Genomic DNA, 25,378 nt, shown 5'->3' with positions numbered 1-25,378 from the left:
GGCATGGGACTGCTTATTTTAGGGGCTTCTTAGGAATCAGGTAAGGGGATAAACTAAACTAGTTGATTATGAAAATTATAAGTATGATTTTATAGCATTTGATTTTAAGGAAATATATATATATATATATATATATTTATATATATATTTATATATATTTATGCATTATATTGGAAAATACTGTTAAAAATAACGATATGTTCGAAATATACGAAATACCCATTTTGTGTGGCATGAGTAGAATTTGTTATGAATAACTGTTTTATGAAAATATGATAATGATATGGATTTTTATAATGAAAAATCGACGTATAAGCCGAGAATTTTATATGTTTTGCCGGTGTATTGGCCGAGTTATGGATATAATTTGTCGGCGTACGGGTCGAATTATGATAAAAATATGAAATGCCGGCGTACGGGCCATTGATTTTCATGATGAATATATATGCAAAATGATGTAATAATATTAACTCGATAATTGTTAGTATAAAATATTCATGTATCACAGTTTGATTATATGTTATATGTTATCAGAATCTAGTTGGCTTGGTTTAGGCTAGCACTCGCACGGTACCGCTGCTGTGTGTTCATGATCATCATGATATTGTGTTAACGCTACTGTACGAAGTAGCGTGAGGATAGATATTCGATGTGGTTTTAAAAAGTGTGAGCACCCATGGTGTACGGACCAAGTCTGACAGACCCATCGAATTTATAGACTGTACTTTTAACTTGGCAGTGGTTGGCCAACCATTGTCAGGTCCCGCCTTCGGGCCACACAACCCAGTCATGTGGGGGTAATACATGACAACAACCAGCTAACTTACTAGGGTTGCTTTCGTATTATTATTATATGAGTTAATTATGCTATAAATTTTTGTATGTTCTGTTATGCTATGATATATACATGTTTTTCCCAAAAATCATATATACAGTTTTACTGGTTATGTTTATGTATATGATTATATGTATATCACAGAAATGTTCATGTTGTCACACACTAGTATTAGTTTATTTTCCTTACTAAGAGGCAGACCTCACCCCGAATTATATGAACATTTCAGGAGCCCTTGATAGGAGAGCGGATAAAGCTCCACTAAGATAGATACGACTGATCTGCCCTCTCTAAAGGGTATGTATTTTGTGTTAGGGTCAAATGGATTTTTGTGGGAAATGACCCTAGGATGCTTTTGGGTGGTTTACATATGTAATTATAGTGGATATAATAACTCTGGTATTGTGTATGGTATTATGAGTTATTTATGATTTTATATTTCCTACTACTTAGACTTCCGTTATGTGTTTCTGTTGTATCCCTGGTACCCACGGGTTCAGGTTTATCATAATCTGTTAGATTTATTATACTGATTTGTATTATTTAAGGAAAGAAATATATATATATATACGAAAATTAAGCAGGTCGTTACAATTGAGGTTTGGAAAAAAAAGCTTTAATTTTTGAGTATTCAATCATCATATTCAAAGTATTTCTTCTCTCATATTCTTTTATTTTTAATATATCTTATTGAAAGCAAGAACTCTAGTTCTTCATCGATTTATTATTTGAAATCTTTTTTGGGAAAAAGTTTTGTTAGAGTTTAAATCTTTTAAAGCATTCACGTTTGTACTTTATTCAAAGATTTCATCATATTCCATTATTGCAAAAACTATTTGAGAGCAACTCCTAAAATCTCCAAAATACATATTTTTGAGATATCTTTTGTGGAAAAAATTTTTAAATAAAGTTTAGATCTTTGGAGCAAACATATCATATATATTTTTATATACAAAGATCATATATTTGATTATTGTAAAAATATTATTGAAAACATCAAATACTCTCATTGAGCTTCAAAGTTATATCATTTGAGTATGTATTAGGATTTTATTTTACTCATTAGCTTGTTAAGGAGCATCTGAGTTTGCAGAGAATTGTAATCATATTATTGTATTAACGGTTTGGACTGTGAATCGGGAAGGAGGAAGCTACGCCTCTTGTAAGCAGCAGAGTAGGAGGAAGCTATGTCTCTTGTAAGTAGTGGAGTAGGAGGAAATTGTACCTCTTGTAAGCATCGGATTTGTAATGGGAAGCTCCACCTGGGTTTAAAGAGCAAATTAGTGGAATCTTTGGATGTTTTGCCCAAAGCGAGGACGTAGGCCGAGTTTGGCTGAACCTCATTAAAAATTCTGTGTTTGCACACTCTCTCTATCACTCTTTATATTTCCGCACTTATATTCATATTATATTTGTTTTTCTTATTTTAAATATTGGTATATATGAATATCTAAAATACGTGAGAATAATTGGGTAATAATGAATTTATTGATGAGATATCCACTGATTAAATTAATTAAGTTGTATAATACTGAAATCGGTGTACATCTAAATGTGTACTTGTATGGTTGAGTTTTCAATTAAGGATTGAAATGCTAAAATAATTTTAAATACTCAATTCACCCCCCTCTTGGGATTACACCTAAATTAACTTTAGTGAAGTCTTATAAACTCATGTGTCCTAATATGCATGTGCATTTACTCAACTCTTGTTCAGAAATCATGCAAGAAACAATACCGCAAGAGTTACAATATGTTCTCACACAACTCACATTACAAATAATACAATCATTAAACTTTGGTTGTGTTTGAGTCCTTCCGAGTGAGTGTCCATCTTATCTTTCCTTCTAGTCTACTCGGTTCGATCTTTGCCTTTGATCTAGTACTTTATGTACGTACAAGTCCCTTGAACCTGTACTAAACATGATCTGCAAAAATGAAATGCACTAGACACAATAAATAAGTTAATATCATCAAAACACATTAATTATGATTATGTAGCCATCAAAGCTAACATAAATTACTAATAGAAATGAAAGTATTGCTATTATTATTAGTAGTATTAGTTTTATTATTATTATTATTATTATTATTATTATTATAATAGTCAAAAATTTTGGAGATCATATCACCTTTAATTATTTTGGTTACCTAGATAATTAAGTATTGAGTTTTTTTTAATTTTTGATTAAAAAAAAACTCATTTTTAATTTTATGAGTTTTTTTTTTTTTTGGCTACTTGGATAATCAAGTGCTTCCTCCAAGAAGAAGAGGGCAAGAAAAAGCAGATCAGATGAGTTTTTTCCTTTCTTTATTTTTTTGATAATAAAATATTAAATAATGATTTGGTGCTAACTCTTTTTCGATGCGTCCCTTAAAAGCTCCAGCGAGTTTTTTAAAATTTAGTTTAAAAACTTGCTACTTGTTATAGCGAGTTTTTTCGATACGTCCCTTAAAAGCTCAGTTTTGCATGTTTCCCTCCGCGCCAATTTCCACGCCCACAGAACCTCCTCCCTCCCCCTCTTCTTCCAATTTTTAAATGATAAATGAATGTTCAAATTAATGTCCGTGAGGTTGCGATTCCCTGCGCACAATCATGGCCATGCCTGCGTTAAGTCTGTCTTGTCAGGCAAAAGTGTCAGCACTCGTGAAGCATTAAATTGGGGAAAACATAAATTTATTGCGGGAATTGTACAGTACCTGCAATGCAGCAGCCGGAGATGGGCAAGAGGTTGGGGTGCTTAAGCCCGGAGAGCTCTTCAAAAATGGCGACGGCGTCGTTCCGGGCGACGTCTCTGGAAGAGAAGGATTCTTTGACGTCGGCCACCCATGACGTGCCGGACTCGGTTTCGAATTCATCGTTCCTAGTGTAAGAAATGACTGATGAATGCATGTGTTTCCCCATACCTGGGTGTCGGTATGCCGTTGCATCCAAGGCATTATTATACACATGAAATCCGTTGAAGTTCAGTCGTTCTGAATTTATTAATATTGCAATTGTTATCCATCATCTCAGTTGAATTTTTTTTTTCCAATTAGTTTCTTGCTGACAGGTTGCCCCATATACTTACAGTTAAATATTTGGATGATTTGTCATCTGGTTTGTTGCCAGATATGCAGGCAGGTTGAATTTGAAGTCGCCAAATAGATCGTACAGAAAATTGAGCAGGGAGCTCTCCCCTTTAAAATCATCAAGCCTAAACATGAAACAGAGATGAAGAAGAAACCAAGTTGGCCAGGATCTATTTGACTTCCCTTTGCACCAATTCCACCCCTCAACAACCAAAAATTTCAGCCGTCGGCGCTCATGCGGAAACATTATGCATTCTAATCCCAACCTCTCGATCACCATCGACAAGGAAGACGACTTCGCCACCCGTAACAGCAGCGCCTCTGTCGCCAGCCTTGCCTTCTACGACCACACCCGCATGAGCGCCTACGGCTGAAGCAGGAGTGTGCAGTGACGGTGTTGGTTGTGAATGCACCGGTGACGGCGTGGGCTGTGAACGCGGAGATGGAAGAAGAGGGAGAGGGAGGAGGTTCCTAGCCAACTTGATTTCTTCTTCCTCTCTGTTTAATGCTTCACGAGTCCCACAAATCAATGTTTGTGATTCTGCTTTTCTCCATTTTAAATTCTTAAGTGTCACTTGTGAACGCCGGGGGTCTTCGGCGAGAACTGAAAGCAATTAATGGGGGAGAAACGGAGAAAAAAGAGAGACCATGCAAAACTTGCTACTTGAAGAACGATTTTTCACAAAATTTCATTTATAACTCGCCGGACCATGCAGGGAGTCACGTGTGAATCAGTGCAGCCCTCGTCGTTTAAAGCTCACTAGGACGTCAAAGTGAGAAAAAAAGTTTTCATCAAATCATTATTTAATATTTTATTATAAAAAATTAAAAAAAAAAAAAAGGTAAAAACTCCAGATCGATGCCATAAATTTTTGTAAAAAGTTGTTCATCATGGGAAATTGCGCCACGCTGCCCACTTTCCCGTGATGCCCATCCTCTCCCCGTGACGAATAGCGTGGTTCGCCATAAAATCCGTCACTGTTCGATTTGACGAAGAGGACCAGAGGAGGCAGATCAAAATTTGAAATAATCAAATTAATTAATTAAATTAAATTAAATTAAATTGAGGTTAAAAAATTATTCGATTTGATTTAACTTTTATCTTCATTAAATTTTAATTTTTAATTTTCAGTTTGATTTTTGAGTTTAACATACTTGGTTAATGAAATTAACCAAATAGAATAAATTAATAATTATATATATTAAAATATTTTATATAATATATATTATATATAATTTTTATATTTTATATATCTTAAAATTTTAAATTAGTTAAAATTAATTGATTGATTTAACTGAAATTCAATTTGATTGATTATTATGAAATTTTGATTAGGTTTAAAAAAATTCAACCAAAAATTTTCAATTAATTTGATTAACCACCCAATGCTCACCCCTACCACCTTACATCCTCGTTGTCAAAAAATAAACGACAGTTGCCTTCCGGGGAAGAGGTTCTGTCTTAACAGTTGAGATTAGAAATTGAGAATTTCAATTTTGATTCCTAACACAAGTATCCAAACGCTAAATGCAGGGAATGAATGAGATCCGCTTTCAGCTACAATCACCAATCCAGGTCAAATCTAGCACTGTACGTCTTTTTTTGAACCTATGGGTGCATCCGAGTCTAGCCCCGCAGCTCAAATTTTTTCAAAGAAAATTTCACAAAATAATTTCCTTGGAAAAATTTGTAATCGATGCGGATAAAATTTCTTCCGGGTGAAAAGTATCAAATGTGGGCTTCCATGTTTATAATGAGAGATTTTTGAAGAAAAGGTTCTATCTTCATAGGCGACTGATGACAGCCTCCACCTCAGATGGCGAGTATAGGTGGTACGTCGGAGCAACCTTGGCAATATCAACATTATTGGGCGTCACCTGTGACAAAGACTTCAACGTGAATCAATTCAAGCAAATTAAAATAACAAAAATAGAACACATTCAAAATTACATTATTAAGAAGCATACCTTCTCTTCCATAGCTTGCTTCAGGATGGAAAGAGCAACTGTTTCTGCCTCTTGAAGGGAAATGTCCTGAACCAACCCAACAAAATTCACAATCGAACACCAACTTTTCAGCGATGCAGCAGAAGAATCCAAAGGGGTGAGTATCTGATCTATGGAATTTCAACATGGGAGCAGAGAGAGAGAGAGAGAGAGAGAGGGACCTGGTTATATTGCTCTTGCAAAGAGCTGTCAGCACCTTCAGATCCTGAACCAATAGCTTTTGCATTGCACTGCCAAAATGTACCAGATGGGTCTGTATGGTATCTGCACATCACAAGTTTATTTACTGAGAACATTCCCGGAAATAAATGCAACAAGCGGCGAAGTCTTAACAACCACAAAACATAATGAAATAAGCATGCTAAACATAGGAATGCTGACATAAATTATACAAAATTATGATATATCATTCCAAGGGGAAAATTGTAAATAATCTTACAGTATCCATGTGAGGACTATATTGCTTGCAAAAATCCTACACCAAGTGTGCATTTGTTTAGCAGGGCTGACTAGACTAGCTACAACAATTATCTTATTTTGAATTTGGCCGACCATCTTTATGTCAGGAACCTGTGAGCATCCAGATCAAAGCGACACCAAGATTTTTAACATGGTGCGGTCAAGAACGACCTACGTCCACGAAGCACACACCAAAATTCACTAATTCGCCGGAAAATATTGCAATTCTCTCTCTCTCTCTCTGAGCTACTCTGCACACACCTGTGCTATCTCTTCACTTTTGTGCTGTGCATATACATCTTCCACAACCCTCTTTATATAGGCTTGGAATTTACATCATAATCAATACAAATCAATTACAAATTAATCACAATTGGAAGTTTATAATAAAGAGATAAATGGAGAATAAAAGCACGCGTTTTCTGACTCAGCAACGCGTTGTCTCTTGACTGTCTTCTGACTCCATTTCTAACAATCTCCCACTTGAAAACAGAGACACCTCTTCAACCAGAGTATCGTGAATAAATGATATGCTCATAACATTTGTCTTCAGATATGAAAACCAACTGAAGTTGAACACAACTTCAGTTTCGCTGTAGTCGCTACCTTCCTGTCTGCTCGATTTTTTGTGGACTAATCTGATGGTTATCATCTTTACAACTGGTGTAAAAATGCCGGTGTAGTCAATCTCTTCCTTCTGCTCAAAGTCTTTGACTACCAACTGAGACTTGTACCTTCTGGAGCCGTCATGCTCCTCTTCGATTCTGTACACCCACTTGTTGTGAAGGCCTTTAGACAACTTCCACGTTCTGTTAGAGGTGAGAGACTTCATCTCATCCTTCATCGCAAGCTCCCACTTGCTTGTATCTACCACCTAACATGCTTTATCATTGCATTCGGGCTCTCCTTCATCTGTAGGAAGTAAGTAATCAATATATTTTCTGTCTGGTATATGAGACCGAGTAGATCTCCTAAGCTCCGGAATTGGAGTAGGAGATGGTGGTGCGACAATCGACTCCACTGGTTCCTCCACCTAAGGATTCTTGATATTCTACTGATGTGTCCCAACACATTCATGGGTGTTTATCTGGAAACTAATCCTCTTATGTTTCTTGACTATACAATCCTCACACGTGTCAACTTGTATTGATTGTAGACCACTCAATTTTTCCTTTGAGTGCATCACCCTGAGTCCCTTCTCGCTCATGTGACCAAGTCGTTGGTGCCAGATGTTGTTGTTGTTATTTCCTGTAGCAACTAAAATAGACATGGAGGGATTGGAGGTTAGAAAAAGTGTTTTCTTTTTTCTTACCTCGCGCAATCGTTACTACACCCTTTGAAACTTTCCATTCATTGCTAATGAATTTCGTCGTGTATCCCTCATCTGCCAGCTGACCAATTGAGATCAAATTCTTTTTCAGGTCTGGAATATACCTGACATCCTTCAGCTTTCATACTGACCCGTTTATATTGATCTTCACAACTCCCTTGCCAGTTACATCGCAAGGTTGATTGTGCTAAGGTACACCTTACCAAAATTACTTGGTGTGTACTCCTCTAGGCAATTTCTGCAGTATATGGCATGAAATGAGGCTCCGGAGTCTAAGACCCAAGACTCCTGCTTGCTCTCCAAAGAGCAGATAATCTCATTATTCTCGGAAGCAATATTTGCTTCTGTCTTTGCCCTCGTCTCGAATTCTTTCTTCTGACTTCTGCACTGGTTCCTGTAATAACCAGTCTTTCCACAGTTCCAGCACTCAATAACTTTAGTGCTCTGGGAACCTGTGTCGTGAGTGCCTCCAGGATTTCCGAATTTTGACCGTCTGGGCCTACATCTGCCTCGTTTGTTTGATCGTCCATGTCTGTTTCCTCTGCCTCGACTCTCCATGTTCAAGGCTGAACTCGAATTGGAGCTATGGTTCGATTGCATTCTTATTTCCTCCGTCAAAATCATGCTAACGACCTCATCGTATACAAGCTTTGATTTCCTGTGGAGCTACTGATGACAGTGACGACACCATTCCAATTTTTAGGCAACTGACTGAGAATCAATAGAGCTCGAATTTCATTATCAAACGTTATCCCGACTGAGACGAGTTGATCAGACAACTCATTGAAGTTATTCAGATGCCTACTGAAACTCTCACCTGCAGACATGTTCATTGTTAATAATTTTTTCATGAGATGTACCTTATTTGTGGCTGAAGGCTGCTCGTACATATTTGAGAGCGCATTCATCAGAGACTTGGTGGATGTTATATGCTTGATATTGAACGCCACAGATTTCAACAACGTCATTCTAATGGCTCCGAGGGCTTTTCGATCAAGCAACTCCCACTCGTCCTCATTCATAGATGTTGGCTTACCCTTCAACGATAAGTGTAATTTCTTTCCAAACAAATAATCATCTATCTGCATCTTCAAAAAACCGAAATTGTTTTCATTGAACATTTCGATTTTTGAGCTCTTTTCATTCGACATCTCGATTTGCTAATTTAGAGATAGAATTAGCTCAAATGGATAGCACAGATGGATCCAGAACGATCAAAAACCCTAGAAATGGTTCGAGTTGCTCGAAAAACGGACCCAAAACGACCCCAAAAAGCTCAGTCAAAGTTTTAGTCAAACCTGGTCAAACTTGGTCAAGCTTGCTAACATGGCACTGCTGACATGGCAGTGCTAACATGTGCACCTACTAACGTGTCGACAGTGGGCCCTGATGACGTGGCCACTGAAGTGGCAGGACTGCTGACGTGGCGTCTCTGTCAACGTGGCACACTCTGCTAACATGGTACGTGACGTCCCTTGCGCTTGACATGGCGCTGATCTGAGCGGCGGGTTGGATCCGGGTCAAGGATCGAATCTCGGGTTAACCCGAGTCTGAGCCACCTTTCGGGTCGAATCTGGGAGTGAACCAGGTCAGGTCGAGACGGAACGAGGGAAGAAGACGTGTGCAGCGCGTGAAGAGGCGTCTTGCTCCGGCTAGACGCGTGTGGGTGCATGAGCGTTTGTCTGAGCTCCTTTGGAGCTCCGACTGGCACGCTTCTATTCGTCTTGGCGAGCTGAATGCGATAGTGGCCTCAAAACGTAGTTTTGATCTACTGGACAGAGCTCTAAATTTCGGGATCACTTCCGTTCTGACTTTTCTGCTCCAACCGAGCTCTGATACCACTTGTTAAGAACCTGTGAACATCCAGATCAAAGTGACACCAAGATTTTTAACGTGGTTCGGTCAAGAACAACCTACGTCCACGGAGCACACACCAAAATTCACTAACTCACTGGAAAATATTACAATTCTCTCTCTCTCTCTCTCTCTCTCTCTCTCTCTCTCTCTTTTCTTCCCTTCTTGCTCTCTGCTCTCTTTGAGCTACTCTGCACACACCTGTGCTATCTCTGCACTTTTGTGCTGTGCATATTCATCTTCCACAGCCCTCTTTATATAGACTTGGAATTTACATCATAATCAATACAAATCAATTACAAATTAATCACAATTGGAAGTTTATAATGAAGAGATAAATGGAGAATAAAAGCACGCGTTTTCTGACTCAACAACACGTTGTTTCCTGGCTGTCCTTTGGATCCATCTCTAACACTATACATCTACAAAAGATGAAAATGGCAAGTGGAATTTTCTTCTCTTTCTGGTTTTATCATCCACAAATGCCTTTGCTTGATCTAGCCACTGGGGGAATAAGAATCCCTGCAGCGTATCCTGGCTGTCCAATCTCGTACAACGCATCCATTTTCAGTTGTGTTGAGAACTACTGAGATGACTATCCTATGGATTCTAAACCAGGATTCATAGACATGCACAATGAGCATATGCAATGATGTACAACTACTGCATGTACAATGAGGATAAACAATAATGTACTGCTACAATCTGACCTATTTACAGCCATAGGAGGGCTTCCAGCAATCATGGAGGAAAATTATTTTTATGTGTTATTTTACATCTCAGTATATACTTGAAATAAACACCATCTAAAAAGAAAATAATGTTAACAACTCATTCTAGCAAGCCCAATCTCACTGCAACTGTCATTTGAACTATTTTTGCAGGAATAGATCATATGAAAAAATTGTGCTTACAGGCTGGGGCCGTTCTCATCATGACCAGCTATGAGACGAGAAACCCCAAAAGGTCGAGACTGCACAGAAGCAAAAGCAAGGAACATTAGGAACAGGGATCAATAAACAGGGAAAGCAGATCAAATTAATTAGAAGTATGCAATTTTTTTCTTATTTTTTTTTGTAAAAACAAGAATATAGGCAATCCATAAACACAAATTTTCTCGTTCCCAAGAATGGGAGGGTACATGATGTAGAAAACAAGAATTCCAGACACAACAATACTAGAAAGGTAAAATTAATTGGGAAGATGCACTCAAATTTTCATTAACAAAACTGTAAATATGCACATCATATTGACAATTTCTCATTGCTAGAAATGAAGGTGGCACTTGACACAGAAAACAAGAATTCCTGACATAACACCTTTACTTTTTAACAGAGGGTGTACTAAGAATTTAAACCTTAATCCCAGCACTACCTCTAAATACTATGCATACACCACCATGCTTTTGACAAAGTCATAGGAGTACCTGAAGGTGAATGGCTAAATACACATAGCTCAATTTAACACAATGACATGGAAATAAGATCACTTTTAACAAGGTCATTTTAGCAGGTAACTTTACCAACAAAGATTTCAATAACAGCAAGGCACTGGAGTTCCAAGCCCAAACAGCCCAAAAAATCTAAATGGGAGAAATTCTCCAAGCTTTGATTGTTCTAAAAGTCTCTGAAATGTATTTCCACTTAATGTAACAAAAGGTAAGATAAGACCAGTGCAGACTCAAAACAGTGGATGACCAGTATATCACAATATCAAGTCACAAGATAAACATAATATATTCTATTAAAAAAATACAAGATTTAAAGTTAGATGTGAAAGAAGACGCAAGCAAACAACAGTAGAACCAAAACCCAGTGTATCTGAAAAGGAGAAAATCAGGCCCAATGTTATACTTCAAATGGGTATCAGGTATCTTGCAGATGGTTGGGTTAACTGCACAATCACATGGTTTAAGGACAAATCCATGGGAGGTTTAGAAGGATTGAAATATTTCATTAAAGCAGCATATGCAAGGAGATGAAAATAACTCATGAAAAGAGAATCACTTATAACCATGGATTCTTCATCCCCCTCCCCAAATCGTAGGACCAAATCACAAAGAGCTTGTGTAGTGGACTCAACAGTCATTGGCTCGCCATATGAGAACCTGTGATTCTGTCAAAATAATTTTTAAAAATGGGGAGTGAGAATGCAGCATGACATGGATGATGGCGATTATAAAGGCAAAAATGATGATGGCAATCAAAAACCAGTACCTGAGTTTCAACTCGGGCATGTTCAACAAGTGTACGAGCATCAGCAATCAATCCACTCATTGCACAGCCTATGTGCTCATCAATTTCCATAATTTTTTCAACACTGCTAGGTTCCTGTGAATGAACAGGAAAGAAAATATATATTATGCCTCACAGAATTTGCAACCTCCTAAAATTCCGACATTAACAGAAAATTCAAATCAGCAACAACAAAAGCCAAATTTGAAATCTAACACCACAACTAAAATTTCTAAACAAAGAAAAATGATGGCATTGAAACAACACTGACTTAAGTTGTTGATGCTGATGCACCATATAGAAAAATTTTGTTGATTGATTGCTGGTCCAACCCAATCAGACCAGAACCAGTCACTGCACCAGTCCGAATAGGCCATAGAATCGGATTTTCTGCAAACCAGCATTGACTCAGTCTGACTCGGGTGACTCAACCTGAACTAGCTAGACCTGGCGAGTCGACTGGGTTGACCCAGCTGCTTCTTGTATAACATTTATACTTTAAAAAACATATAAAAGGAGGGAAGCTTCCAATGAGAATTGAACCTGCGAATGAAGGGACAAGATGCATGCATTTACGACTAAGCTAGCAGTGCTTAATGTATGATGTTTATATTGGATTTGAATGAATTTGGGTAAAAATGAAATAGAAAATTTGTATTAATTATTAAGTTTCATCCATGTTTATAAAAGTTTAAATATATGACACATCACAAAAACTTAAAATTTTAATTGGATCAAATAATTTTGTAGTCTTACATTATCTTTAAGTAACTATTTCTATAATAATAATAATATTATCATCACCACCATTAAATTCTCTTGGTAATATACTGGTTCGGCCATTCCGACCGACCAGTGATTTACTGGCTCAGTCACTGGTCCATTTTTTAAAACCATGATAAATACAGAGAGAGAACAGCCGAACAGGTTAATTTTTTGCCCCTTTCCAAGCAGGAAATATTTCTTCTAACAATTAACTCCATTTATTCATATTATTTGTGATTCATGTAAGATATTAATTGCCTCAAATGAAATTATTATCATATTTGTTGAGGTAATTTGAAAGGTCTTTAAATAAAATATTGTTATCATAATTGTAATTACGTTTTCTAATTAATGATTTCAGAATTTTGTAAAACTATAATGACATCTCGGAATATGAGAAGTCTATAATTATGATATATTATTAATCACTTAATGGAAGTGATTATAAAAGAGAGATTAGGGGCTGGTCCTATCTCAACATATGATGTTTATGCTAAATATATTCATCAAATTAAGTTGAAGCATAAGGAAGAGCAAGGGTTGTGAGATAGAAACACAGTCTGAAATATATATATATATATATATATATATATATATATATATTTGGAGGCTATGGATTAAGGTATGTTTTATTTTAACGTAAATGATTGTAAGATTATGAGTTCCGAAGGTCTTAAAATTATGATGTATGAATAATGTTTATCATGTTTAAACTTACAATTCATCACTCCAAATGTTTGCGATCAAACAGGATCCTATGGCACCAGCAAATTGGTTGGATAGTAAATATTTGATAATGCAATCTACCAATCTTCAATTATGGTGCAGGAGGGTCGACTCAGACAGGCACAATAAGTTGAAATCTTATTTCTCTTAAGTGCTAAATGCAAAACGATTTGCTTAAGAATAAAGGCATTATGGGAATCCAAAAGAAAGCAGACAGACCAGTAGTGGTGAAGTAATACGTTTCTCAACAGCGAGCACAACCCCTTCCTTCGTTTTCAGCCCAATTGCAGTTGAACCCAGCTGTAATAGAAGCCCATATATTTTCAATGAGATAACTTCTATGACACCCTAGAAATACAATATCTTTCAATAAGTGAATAAATAATAGGAATGAGGTTACCTTGATGGCTTCAATGGCATATTCAACCTGAAACAGCCTCCCTTCTGGAGAGAAGGTATTGACTCCTCTGTCATACTCAGTCCTTCAAACCACAAACACAAAATCACAAGATACGAACATAGACAGAATCAGCCACGATGTAAAAGTATCATATCAACTCTTGCAATGAAAAAGCCTCTTATTTGCGTCCAAATTATTCCTACCTTGTAAGAAACATCCTCACCAATTTGGTGATCGCCAACTTAGTTTGACTTCAACACTACCAACAAGCAATTGCATTAAGAACGGGAGGAAAAGAAGCAAATTGCAAAGTTCAAATCCAACCAACAGAAATTCTAAGGGTGATGTTTCCATAAACTTAACCACTTTGAGAACGTATTTCTGGATCGCAGCCCAGAATCTTACACAAATGAAATAAATTAGGAAAGAAAGAAAAAAAAAAAAAAAAAAAACCCTAATGCGCGCATCTGAAATGAAGAAACAGCGATTTGGAGAGGTAAGGAAGAAGATTTAAGAGGCATACCTAGTCGGCGATTTGTCGGAGAGCAACAGCAGCTACAGAAGTCCATCGCTATGTAGGAGCCCTTCTTGCGAAGCAAGGCAGCTACTGAATACCAAATGACAAAATGTTTTTTTAAAACCCGACGGGTCAGTGATGAGTGAACCGGTCGGGTCGACCCGGAAACATGTTCAAACTAAGAAAAATTAAGGGCATGCTTTTCTTTTTTCTTTTTTTAGAAAAATAGATTATTTTTCTACTTTATTCTGAAAAACAGTTTTTATTGTTCATTTTTAATCTTTTTCAAAACTAAAATACCATCTTTTCTTTAAATTTCTAAAATTTTTAAACATAACAACAACAACAAAACCAAGTCTTAGTCCACTAAGTGGGGTCGACTATATGAATTTTTTCTGCTAATTTATGCGAGCTTGGACCATTTCTTTTGTTAGATTCAAAAATATTAAATTTTTACTCACTATCTCCTCCCAAATTATTTTAGGTCTACCCCTTCTATTGTCCCCGACAGTAATTAAATCACTCTTCCTCTCAAGTGCATTATGTGGCCTACGTTACAAGTGTCAATATCATCTGAATCGTCCCTCCTTTATCTTATCTTCTATGGGAGCTACATTTAACTTACCACGAATATGTTCATTCCTTAATTTATCTTTCAATGTTATACCACTCATTCATTTAAGCATTCTCATTTTGGTAACTTTTATTTTTTGGATATTATGTTTCTTTGTCACTCAACATTCTGATCCATATAGCATAGCTGGTTTTATAACTGTCTTATAAAACTTCCCTTTCAATTTTAAGGGTATTCTACGATCACATAACACACTTGAAACACTTCTCCATTTTACCCAACTTGTTTTAACTCTATGCAGTACATCATCTTCAATTTCTCCTTCAATGTGCATAATAGATCCAAGGTATCAAAATCTACGAGTGTTATTTATTTCTTCATCATCAAGTTTAACTTTATCTCAAATATTCCTCCTCTCATTACAAAAATTACATTTCATATATTCTATTTTAAAAAAAATTTAAAGATGAAAAAACAATAAAAGCTCAAATTTTGACTTTTCTATATTAATGTTAGAAAGCAAAAAAAAAAAGTACCATTTTCGTAGTTTGATAAATAACTAAAAAGAGCACACAAGGTTAATGTCGTTTTAAGTGTCAAGAGCTTAATTATTGAAGGTTGGGTTCATTCTTTCCTTCAATGTTGAGTTTTGTTTGAGCAATTATGAGACAATTTGATCTAGCTAAAAAATTAATTGGTCAAAGTGACAATTTTAATCTAAATTTATTTAAATAATGTAAAGGCTTTTAAGGATAAAAAATTCTAATCACCAAGTCAATGACAAAAACCCGTTGCTAAATATTTTTAGTGACAATCATTAAAACTTTAATTGTCAAAAATTATGTTTTATTGACAAAAATAAAAAAATAAGGTAAGTTAATTGCAACGATGCACAACAAAATATTCATGGTTCTAGCTCAATGTTGGTCATAGCTAATTTTCATCTGCAATAATTTTTAGGGGTGAAATATTCGTTATGAAAAAATTATATGAGAGAAAGAGGTCCTCACAATAATTGTTCATGACCTTTGTTGGCCTAATTAGGTTTTTCAATCTTATTCTGATGATAACAAATGAAGATGTTTTAACATATATTGTTGAGTGATTTTATTTCAGGAATACAGAACTCAACACTTACATTTGTCATGGAAGCAAGTTGGAAATCAAAGACAAATCAAGAGAAAGTTTCACTGAGTATTTAAAAACAAATGAAAAAGCTTAAAGACCAAAAGGGACTTGAAGTCAAGAGGATCATTGTAACGACCTGCTTATTTTTCATATATTTTTTTTCCTTTTTAATAGTAAAATATAATATCAACATATCAAATCCAATAGGTCATAATCAACCTAAACCCGTGGGTATCAGGGATATAACAAACACACAAAACAGAAGTCTAAGTAGTAGGAAACATAAAATCATAATATCATAAACACAAAATCATCCATCTCAACACCAGAGTTACCACATCCATTGTATTTATGTATATACATCCCAAAAAGAAAGTCCTAGGGATATTTCCCACAAAATTCATCTGTCCCCACCAAAACTTACCCTTCAAAGAGGGCGGATCAATAGTACTATCTCAGCGGAGCTTTATCCGCTCTCCTATCAGGGGCTCCTGAAATGTTCATATAATTTGGGGTGAGACACCTCTCAGTAAGGAAAAATAAACTAATACTAGTGTGTGGCAACATGAGTATTTCCGTATTCTATATATAATCATATATAAACATATCAATATAAATGTCCGTATCATATCTGGAAAACATATATTCTCATATCATGGCAGAACATACATGATTTTCGTAAACATAATTCATCTCATATAATATAATATGAAAACAACCCAGATAGGTTAGCTGGTTGTTGTTATGTATTACCCCCATGTGACTGGATTGTGTGGCACGAAAGCGGGACCTAACAATTGTGACAACCCAAATTCTAATGGGATTAAATCATAAAGAGGAAGGGAAATGGAAACTAAAACAGAAGGAGGCAATCGACTTCGTCGACGACGTTGCATTTTGAAAGGAAGAACCAAGGGAAGGTTACCAGGGCCTCGTCAACGAACATAGGGGATTTGTCGACGAAGGCATAAGAGGATTCGTCGATGAACATAGGGGATTTGTTGACGAGGAAATACCGAGAGGGGGTTTGAGCCGACTGAATTTCATCGACGAGGACTGAATTTCGTCGATGAAATCATTAAAGGATTCATTGACGAATGACGTGTTTCGTCGACGAAGCTTGTTCTATATATATATATATATCAAAATCTGATTTTTAACTTCATTTTTAAGCAATCTTCGCCCTCTCTCTCTCTCTCTCTCTCATCATTTTTGGGCCAGATTTATGTCGGATCGACAATCCGAAGTCACCACGACGCTCCTTGGGAAGTTCTCTCCAAATCTGCCGAAGCGGATCGTTGGTGAAAGTAAGTTGGAAATTATCCATAAGTTGAGGTAAGGCTTTTTAAGCCGAATTTGGTCATGCAATAGTTGTAGGAAATGATGTACAAGAAGAAATACTGAAGTTTAATACTGGAAGTTTCAAGTTTCAGGGTATTGATCAGGAAATCCTACAGGGGTCAGGCTAGGATATTTTAGGGGTTTTCTCAGTAGTCAGGTAAGGGATTAAACTAAAACAGTTATTTTCCATACAAATTATTATTAATTATGAGTAAATCTATTTTTAGAAAAGCATATGTTATATCTGTTTATTACGAATGAAATGTACGATTGGGAAAATACTGCTATTGTAACGTCCCTCAATTTCTTAACATAAAATATCACATAATAGATAAAATGGTCAACTCGAACTCATGGGTAATGGGGACACCTGTTATTTACAGCGGAAACCTAAGCAGCAGTAAGTATAAAATTGAAATCATCCATCCATCATATATAATACCAGAGTTTATTACATCATCAAAATAATGTATTTATACACAACTACCAAAAAGTCAAAACAACACTAGGACCATACAACAAAAATCTCCTGATCCTAGTTCAACGCTTACCCTTCTAGTAGGGAAGCTCCACTCACTCAACGACGGCCTTGACCTGCCGGTTTCTCTGGGTTTCCTGAAAAGTTAAATAAGTTCGTGGGTGAGACACTTCTCAGTAAGGGAAGGTAAACTAAATACAGCTGTGTGGCAATACGAATATTTAATGTAATTATACGTATACAGTACATTTCATATTTCATAAACGTTCATCATAACATACTAAAAAATCACATGCTTTCGTATTTTCTAGTAAGTCATATCGTACATAAAACATCTGTTATACTGATAATACTGAAAACAAACCCACGATGAATAGCTAGCTGGTGTCATGTATTACCCCCCATAACGAGTTGTACATCCTGAAGGCGGGACCCGACAATGGCTGGCCTACCACTGCCGAGTCAAATATGTCTGTAAGTACGATGAGCCCGCCACACCCTGGTCCGGACTGCTAGGTGGACGTCCACACTCTACTGAAAGCCACATTAACTATCCATCTCCCATCCCCTCGTGGGATGGTTAGCACTAATCTGACGTAGATATCTGATCTACAATATAGCTACGGTACCGAGCCCCTGAACTGAACTAAACTAACATCCTGGTTGTGATAACATATAATACATGATCATATATATAACATCATTATGACCTCGTGCCGAAAATATAGTAATTACGGCCTCGTGCCAAAATCATGCATAAATACGGCCTCGCGCCGATATCATAAATACGGCCTCATGCCGATAACATAAACACGGCCTCATGCCGATAACATAAATACGGCCTCGTGCCGATAACATAAATACATGGCCTCGCTCCAAAATCGTTTCAGGTATATATATATATATATATATACCGAAAATAAATCATTTATCATATATTCGTCAAATTCATCACAACATAACTCATTTTTTCATAATACCTGAAATCATGCTTTGTTCGTAAAATCTTTCACATCATAATACATTTCATATAAAATAATATTCATGCCACACATATGCTATTAAAAGTCATACTTCATATTCTAAAATCGTAATTTTCCTGCATCTCATACATACATATATATTTTAATCATCATAGCAGTATTTTCCCAATCACACCTTTCATTCATAATAAACAATATAGCATATGCTTTTCTGAAAATAAATTTACTCATAATTAATAATAATTTGCATGGAAAATAACTGCTTTAGTTTATTCCCTTACCTGGCTACTGAGAAATTTGTTAGGACCCAAATCCTACGCCCTTGGCGCCTGAAATTCAACTCCTGAAATTTACATTTTCCCCAGATTAATTAATCTATTTCTCCAATATAATACTCATCTAACCTTCCCTAGGCTCCATATACCTCAAATTAATATTTAAACTATTATTTAATATCCCCACTTAATTTTTTAAATTTTACCTGCAGGTCCCAAAATTACACTCATAGCTCACCCGGGTCCTAAATTTCAGAAATCTTATTTCAGTCCCAGATGCTTAATATTTTAGAATTTATAAATTAATACTAATTAATTAAACAAAGCCCCTTAATAACCCCTGCACCCCAAATTTGGGGTTTTGGCCCGACACCCCCACGAGAATTCCGTCCTACTAGACTTGTAGAGAATCATCTCTAGATTCTCGTGGTGGTGTCCGTTTCGTCAATTGGGCTTATATTTTGTAAGAAATTAAAGAAAAAGGGAAAAATGGCTTGCTCCAAGGAATACATCTACGTCACTCCTACCACCGATCCGCTCCGGTAGAAATGACGGCAGCAGCGAATGGAGTCCAGTGGTATCTTTGGATTTTCGATCAGGCGAAAATCCGTCACAAAATCGAGGAGAGAGGGAGAGAGAACATGAGGATAGAGAATGGAAGTTCAGAGGCTGTAGGGAAGATAAAAGAAAAGAAAAGAAAGCAAAAGAAGAAGAAGAAGATGATGTGGTGGGGGGGGGTGCGCCAGTTTCAAGAAGTTACCTGAAGCTTGAAGCTTCAAGTAATTTAATAATAATAATAATAATATATTTAATTAATAATTATAATAATATATTTTATTAATAAAAATAAAAATTAATTTTAATAAGTTTTTTTTTTTTTTTTGGAATTCAATCCACTAATCTTTTATATCTCTTTTTGGGGTTTTTATAGCTATGATGATTAAAATGTATATGTATGTATGAGATGCCAGAAATCACGATTTTAGAATATGAAGTATGACTTTTAACAGCACATGTGTGGCATAAATATTATTTTACGTGAGATGTATTATGATATGAAAGATTTTACGAACAAAGCATGTTTTCAGGTATTATGAAAAGATGAGTTATGTTGTGATGATTTTGATGAATATATGATAAATGATTTATTTTTAGAATGTATATACCTGAAACGATTCTGGCGCGAGGCCATGTGTTTATGTTATTGGCACGAGGCCGTATTTATGTTATCAGTACGAGGTCGTATTTATGATATCGGCATGAGGCCGTATTTATGTATGATTTCGGCGCGAGGCCGTATTTATGATTCCAGCGCGAGGCCGTATTTATGAAAATGATCGACACGAGGCCGCTATTATATCATGTATTATATGTTATCAGAACCCGGATGTTAGTTTAGTTCAGTTCAGTTCAGGGGCTCGGTACCGTAGCTTATAGATCAAACGTCTATGATCAGATTAGTGCTAACCACCCCACGAGGGGATGGGAGATGGATAGTCGATGTGGCTTTCAGTAGAGTGTGGACGTCCATCTAGAAGTCCGGACCAAGGTGTGGCGGGCCCATCGTACTTACAGACATATTTGACTCGGCAGTGGTCATCCAGCCATTGTCGGGTCCCGCCTTCAGGCTGTACAACCCGTAATGGGAGGTAATACATGACATTAGCTAGCTATTCATCCTGGGTATATTTTCAGTATTACAGTTATAACAGATGTTTTATGTATGTCATGAATTATTAACAAATATGAAATTATATGATTATCCAGTATGATATGATGAATGTTTACAGAGTTATGAAATGTGCTATATACGTATAAGTGCCTTAAATATTCATGTTGCCACACAGCTGTATTTAGTTTATTTTCCCTTACTGAGAAGTGTCTCACCCTCGAATATTAAATGATTTTCAAGAAACTCAGAGGGACCGGCGGGTCAGGGCCGCCGTTAAGTGGGTTTAGCTTCCCTACTAGAAGGGTAAGCGTTGAACTAGGATCAGGAGATTTTTATTGTACGATCCTAGTGTTATTTTGAATTTTTGGAAAATTGTAAATAAATACAGTATTTTGGGAATGTAAATAACTCTAGTATTATGTTTCATGGTTGAATGATTGAGATTTTATTTTACTGCTGCTTAGGTTTTCGCTGTGATTGACAGGTGTCCCCGTGACCCACGAGTTCAGGTTGACTTTTCCATTTATTATGTTATATTTCTTATTAAGAAATTGAGGTCGCTACAACAATGGTTGGTCGACCACTATCAAGTCAAAAGTACAATCTATAAGTTCGATGGGTCTGCCAGATCTGGTCCGTACACTAGGGGCACTCACACTTCTTAAAATCACATTGACTATCCAACCTCACGCTACTCCATATAGCAGCATTAACACAATATCGTGATGATCACGAACACATAGCAGTGGTACCATGCAAGTGTTAGCCTAAACCAAGCCAACCAGGTTCTGATAACATATAGCATATAATCAAACTGTGATACATGGATATTTCATACTAACAATTGTCAAGTTAATCATCACATCATTTTGCGTATATATACATCATGAAAATCATCGGCCCATACGCCGGCATTTCATATTTTACCATAACTCTGCCCATACGCTAGCAAAACATATCCATAACGCGGCTCGTACGCCAACAAATCATATCCATAGCACGGCCGATATGCCGGCAAATCATATCCATAGCACGGCTCGTACGACAGCAAATGATATCCATAGCACGGCCTGTACGCTGAAACATATCCATAATGCGACTCATATGCCGGCAATACATGTAAAAATTTTCGGCCCGTACGCCAGTTTTCATGACAAAAATCCATATCATTATCATATTCGTAGAAAATAGTAATTTATAGCAAGTTCTCCGCATGCCACACAAAATGGGTTTTTCGTATATTTAAACATACCATCATTTTCAACAGTATTTCCCAAACATAAAACATATATATATATTTATATTTATTTATTTCCCTAAAACCAGATGCTGTAAGATTATATATATATTTTCATAAAATGTCTAGTTTAGTTTATTTCCTTACCTGATTCTTGAGAAACCCCTAAAATAAGCAGTCCCGCACCCACAGGGTTCCCCATTCAACACCCTGAAAATGATATTTCTCAGAACTAAACTTCAGTATTTCTACGCATACTACGCTTTCTACAACTGTCAAGAAGTCAAATATTAAGTAGAAAACCTTACCCTGAATTTGGGATGAATTCTGAACTCGACCCACCGATGATCCACTCTAGCAAATATGCAGAGAACTTCCCCAAGAGTGTCGTGGTGGCTTCGGATAGTCAATCTGGTGGCAGACGTACCTAGAAATTGAGAGAAAAGGAAGGAGAACCGAAGAAGAGAGAGAAAATGAGAGTTGTGCGTGAGTTTTCGGTCAAAAATGAAGATTTGACCTATTTATACACTGGCCTTCGTCGACGAGCCACGTCACCTCGTTGACGAGGTCATGAAGACAACTTGTCGACGAAATCTCTCCTCGTCGACGAAATTCAGAATCCCCTAAAACCTCTCTCGGTATTTTTTCATCGATGAACCAAACCTGCTTTGCCCCCTTTTTAATTTCCTTTTCTTCCTTCCTTTTATTATTTAAATATTATTATAAATTCTCCGGGTCACTACAATCATCAAGAGACTTGAAGATTTAGTACTTAAATGTCATATTTAGAAAAGTTGTTTGTAAGTACTTCGTATCAAATATAATTTAGAAAATATGAAACTATTTAGGGGAAATACATGGACTTAGAGACCTATTTTAAAACCGCGGAAAATGTTTTATGAAAGATCAAAACAAGAGAGTCAAACTAAATTTGAAAACCAAAAATGGAAAATCAGTAAGATGACTAGTCAACCGACTGACTAGAAATACTATGGGTTCACTCAGCCGACTGACAGAAAAATAACAGCCAAATTAATTGTCCAGTCGACTGACTCAATGAACTAAAAACACCCAACCGACTGACAGTTCCCAGCCGACTAACCCATTTTGAACTGTGTCACGCCAGCCGACTAACAATTGCCTAATTTTAATTTCTGGGAGACAGAAGGGTGTCAGCCGCTTGTCCAGCCGACTAGCCCTGTGGAAATATACTACCTAGTCGCCTGGTTAGCCGACTAACTCCACATGTTTTGATTTTTTAAACTCCAACGAGAAAATTTCAAAAATTGGTTTTTCAAATATGAACGTTATAAAAACTTGGTGGACACTCCAAGTGACTTGAGGAACAAGGAAACTAATCCTAAATTGTCTATAAATATTCCTTTAAATCCAAGAATTCAATCACCAAGTAATCACTCAACACTCTTGCAATCAAAGCTTACAATCTCTCAAAGCTCTCTATTGCTCACACTCCATCTGGAGAAAAGTTCTGAAATCGCTGCTGAATCATCAAACCACGGTTCTTACATTAAGTTTTCTAAATCAACGAATCTTTGGTGATCTCTATACTTGAGCTTCATACTTTCTTTATTATTATTTGATTGAAGTATAATATGTGCTCTAACTTGTACAACTCTACTCTATTTTGAGAGTTTCTTTATACTCAGATTATTGTAGCCTTCTCATTGTATCATTGACGGTTCAAAGCTTGTTTGATTTCCTTTCTTGTTGTTGCATTAAAATAAGTAAAAAGTTGAAAAGAGGTTAAATTTTTAATTAATCCAATTCAACCCTCTCTTGGGAAAGCTATTCTAATTTCAGTTGGTATCAGAGCCAAGTTATAGTAAATCTTAACAAGAAGCTTATAAAAGATCTAATGGCACATATAGGAGTAGCTCCCTTTAGAGAGGGCCAATCCTCAACCCGTCGACCAATCTTTTATGGACATAACTATACTTTTTGGAAAAAACGAATGCAAATCTATCTTCAACATATGGATTGGAAATCTTGGGAAGTAGTCATGGATAGAGATCTAATTCCTACTAAAATAGTGGATGGAAAACAAATTCCTAAAGAGAAAAAGGATATGACCGATATAGACTACAAAATGCTTCAAATAAATTCAAGTGTCATAAATGCCTTGTATTGTGCTTTAGACGCTAATGAATTCAATAAATTAATGGCCTACAAAACGGCCAAAGAAATTTGGGACAAGTTAGAAGTAACGTATGAAGAAACGGTAGATGTTAGAGACAATAGGATTGACATACTAACCAGTGAGTATGAAGCGTTCAAAATGAATTTAGATGAAACAATCACTAGTATGTATACTAGATTTACTCACATAATAAATTCTTTAAGTGTCTTAGGAAATACCTACACTACCTATGAAATGATTAGGAAAATACAAAGAGGTCTTCCCTCCATATGGGAACCAAAGGCCACTGCAATAACAGAAGGTAGGAACCTTAAGACTACTTCACTAGATGAACTTATAGGTTCACTACTCACCTATGAAATGGCATTAAAAGAAAGAAACCCTGAACCTAAGCATAAGAAGTTCATTACCCTAAAAGCATCTAGTAAAAGCACAAGTGAAGATGAAAGTGAATCAAGTGACCTAGACCAAGATGAATTAGCATTCATCACTAAAAGACTTGACAAGTTCTATAGGAGAAATAAAAGGTTCCTTGGAAATTTTAGTAAAAAGAAATGTAAAAAAGGGGAAACAAGTAGGAAAGAAAACAAAAGTAAAAATGACCCTCCTATATGTTATCATTGCAAGAAACCAGGACACATCAAGTTAGACTGCCCTTTACTCAAGAAGGATAAAAAGAAGAAGAAGGAAGCCATGAAAGCTACATGGGATGATTTAAGCTTAAGTGAAACGGAGAACGAGTCAAGCAGACAAGAGATAGCGAATATGTGCTTCATGACAAATGATGAAGAGGTAAATTCTTACTACTCCTCATCAACGAAATCTAGTAGTGGTAGAGAACTAGGTGTAGAAGACCGAGAAGATATTGGAAGTTTTGCACTGCACTGATCAGCAGAAAGTTCTCTATTCTACTTTTCAGCTAGCAGGAGAGGTTGAAAGATGGTGGACGACAATGAGTCTGCTTGAGAAGTAGAGAGCTAGTCCATCTAGTATGACTTGGAGCTGCTTCAAGGAGGTATTTTTCGAGAGATACTTCCCGACTTCTACTCATGACGCAAAGGTTGATGAGTTCTCGAGCCTGACACAGGGGACCCTAACAGTGTAGAGATACGCTGCCAAATATATCGAGTTATCTCGTTTCGCGCCGTACTTGGCCTCGAACGAGTATGAGAAGGCTCAAAGGTTCGAGAAGGGTTTGAGAAAGGACATACGCAGGCTTGTGGGCATGCTGCAGATCCGAGAGTTTTCTGTTCTGGTGGATAAAGCCACCATAGTTGAGACTGACCTCCAAGGGGATGAGGTGATACAGGAACAAAGGAAGAGGTCAATATCT

At 36.5% G+C, this 25,378-nt stretch overlaps 1 protein-coding gene across 1 annotated transcript; it reads right to left on the bottom strand.

Moving 5' to 3' along the window:
* Positions 1-5,382: 5,382 nt before the first annotated feature.
* On the bottom strand, positions 5,383-14,310 carry LOC131165820 (proteasome subunit alpha type-5-like). The gene is made up of 10 exons (XM_058123920.1): positions 14,206-14,310; positions 13,886-13,941; positions 13,683-13,764; positions 13,502-13,582; positions 11,774-11,887; positions 11,571-11,672; positions 10,472-10,530; positions 6,076-6,178; positions 5,876-5,941; positions 5,383-5,785 (listed from the first exon to the last, which is right to left on the bottom strand). The coding sequence occupies exons 2-10, from the start codon at positions 13,897-13,899 to the stop codon at positions 5,693-5,695; spliced, it is 714 nt and encodes a 237-aa protein (XP_057979903.1). The 5' UTR covers positions 13,900-13,941; positions 14,206-14,310; the 3' UTR covers positions 5,383-5,692.
* Positions 14,311-25,378: the final 11,068 nt, after the last annotated feature.

Source organism: Malania oleifera, chromosome 10, assembly GCF_029873635.1.
Source record: "Malania oleifera isolate guangnan ecotype guangnan chromosome 10, ASM2987363v1, whole genome shotgun sequence".
In the NCBI taxonomy this organism is placed as follows: domain Eukaryota; kingdom Viridiplantae; phylum Streptophyta; class Magnoliopsida; order Santalales; family Ximeniaceae; genus Malania; species Malania oleifera.
The sequence above is the reverse complement of the archived record's forward strand: the minus strand, read 5'-3'. Positions and strand labels throughout refer to the sequence as shown.

Excerpts from the sequence above, each read along its gene's own strand:
- LOC131165820 (XM_058123920.1), bottom strand. Across the intron at positions 11,888-13,501 it reads GTATTACTTCACCACTACTG|GAACCTAGCAGTGTTGAAAA; the intron begins GTCTGTCTGCTT and ends GTTCATTCACAG. Across the intron at positions 11,673-11,773 it reads ATGCCCGAGTTGAAACTCAG|AATCACAGGTTCTCATATGG; the intron begins GTACTGGTTTTT and ends TTATTTTGACAG.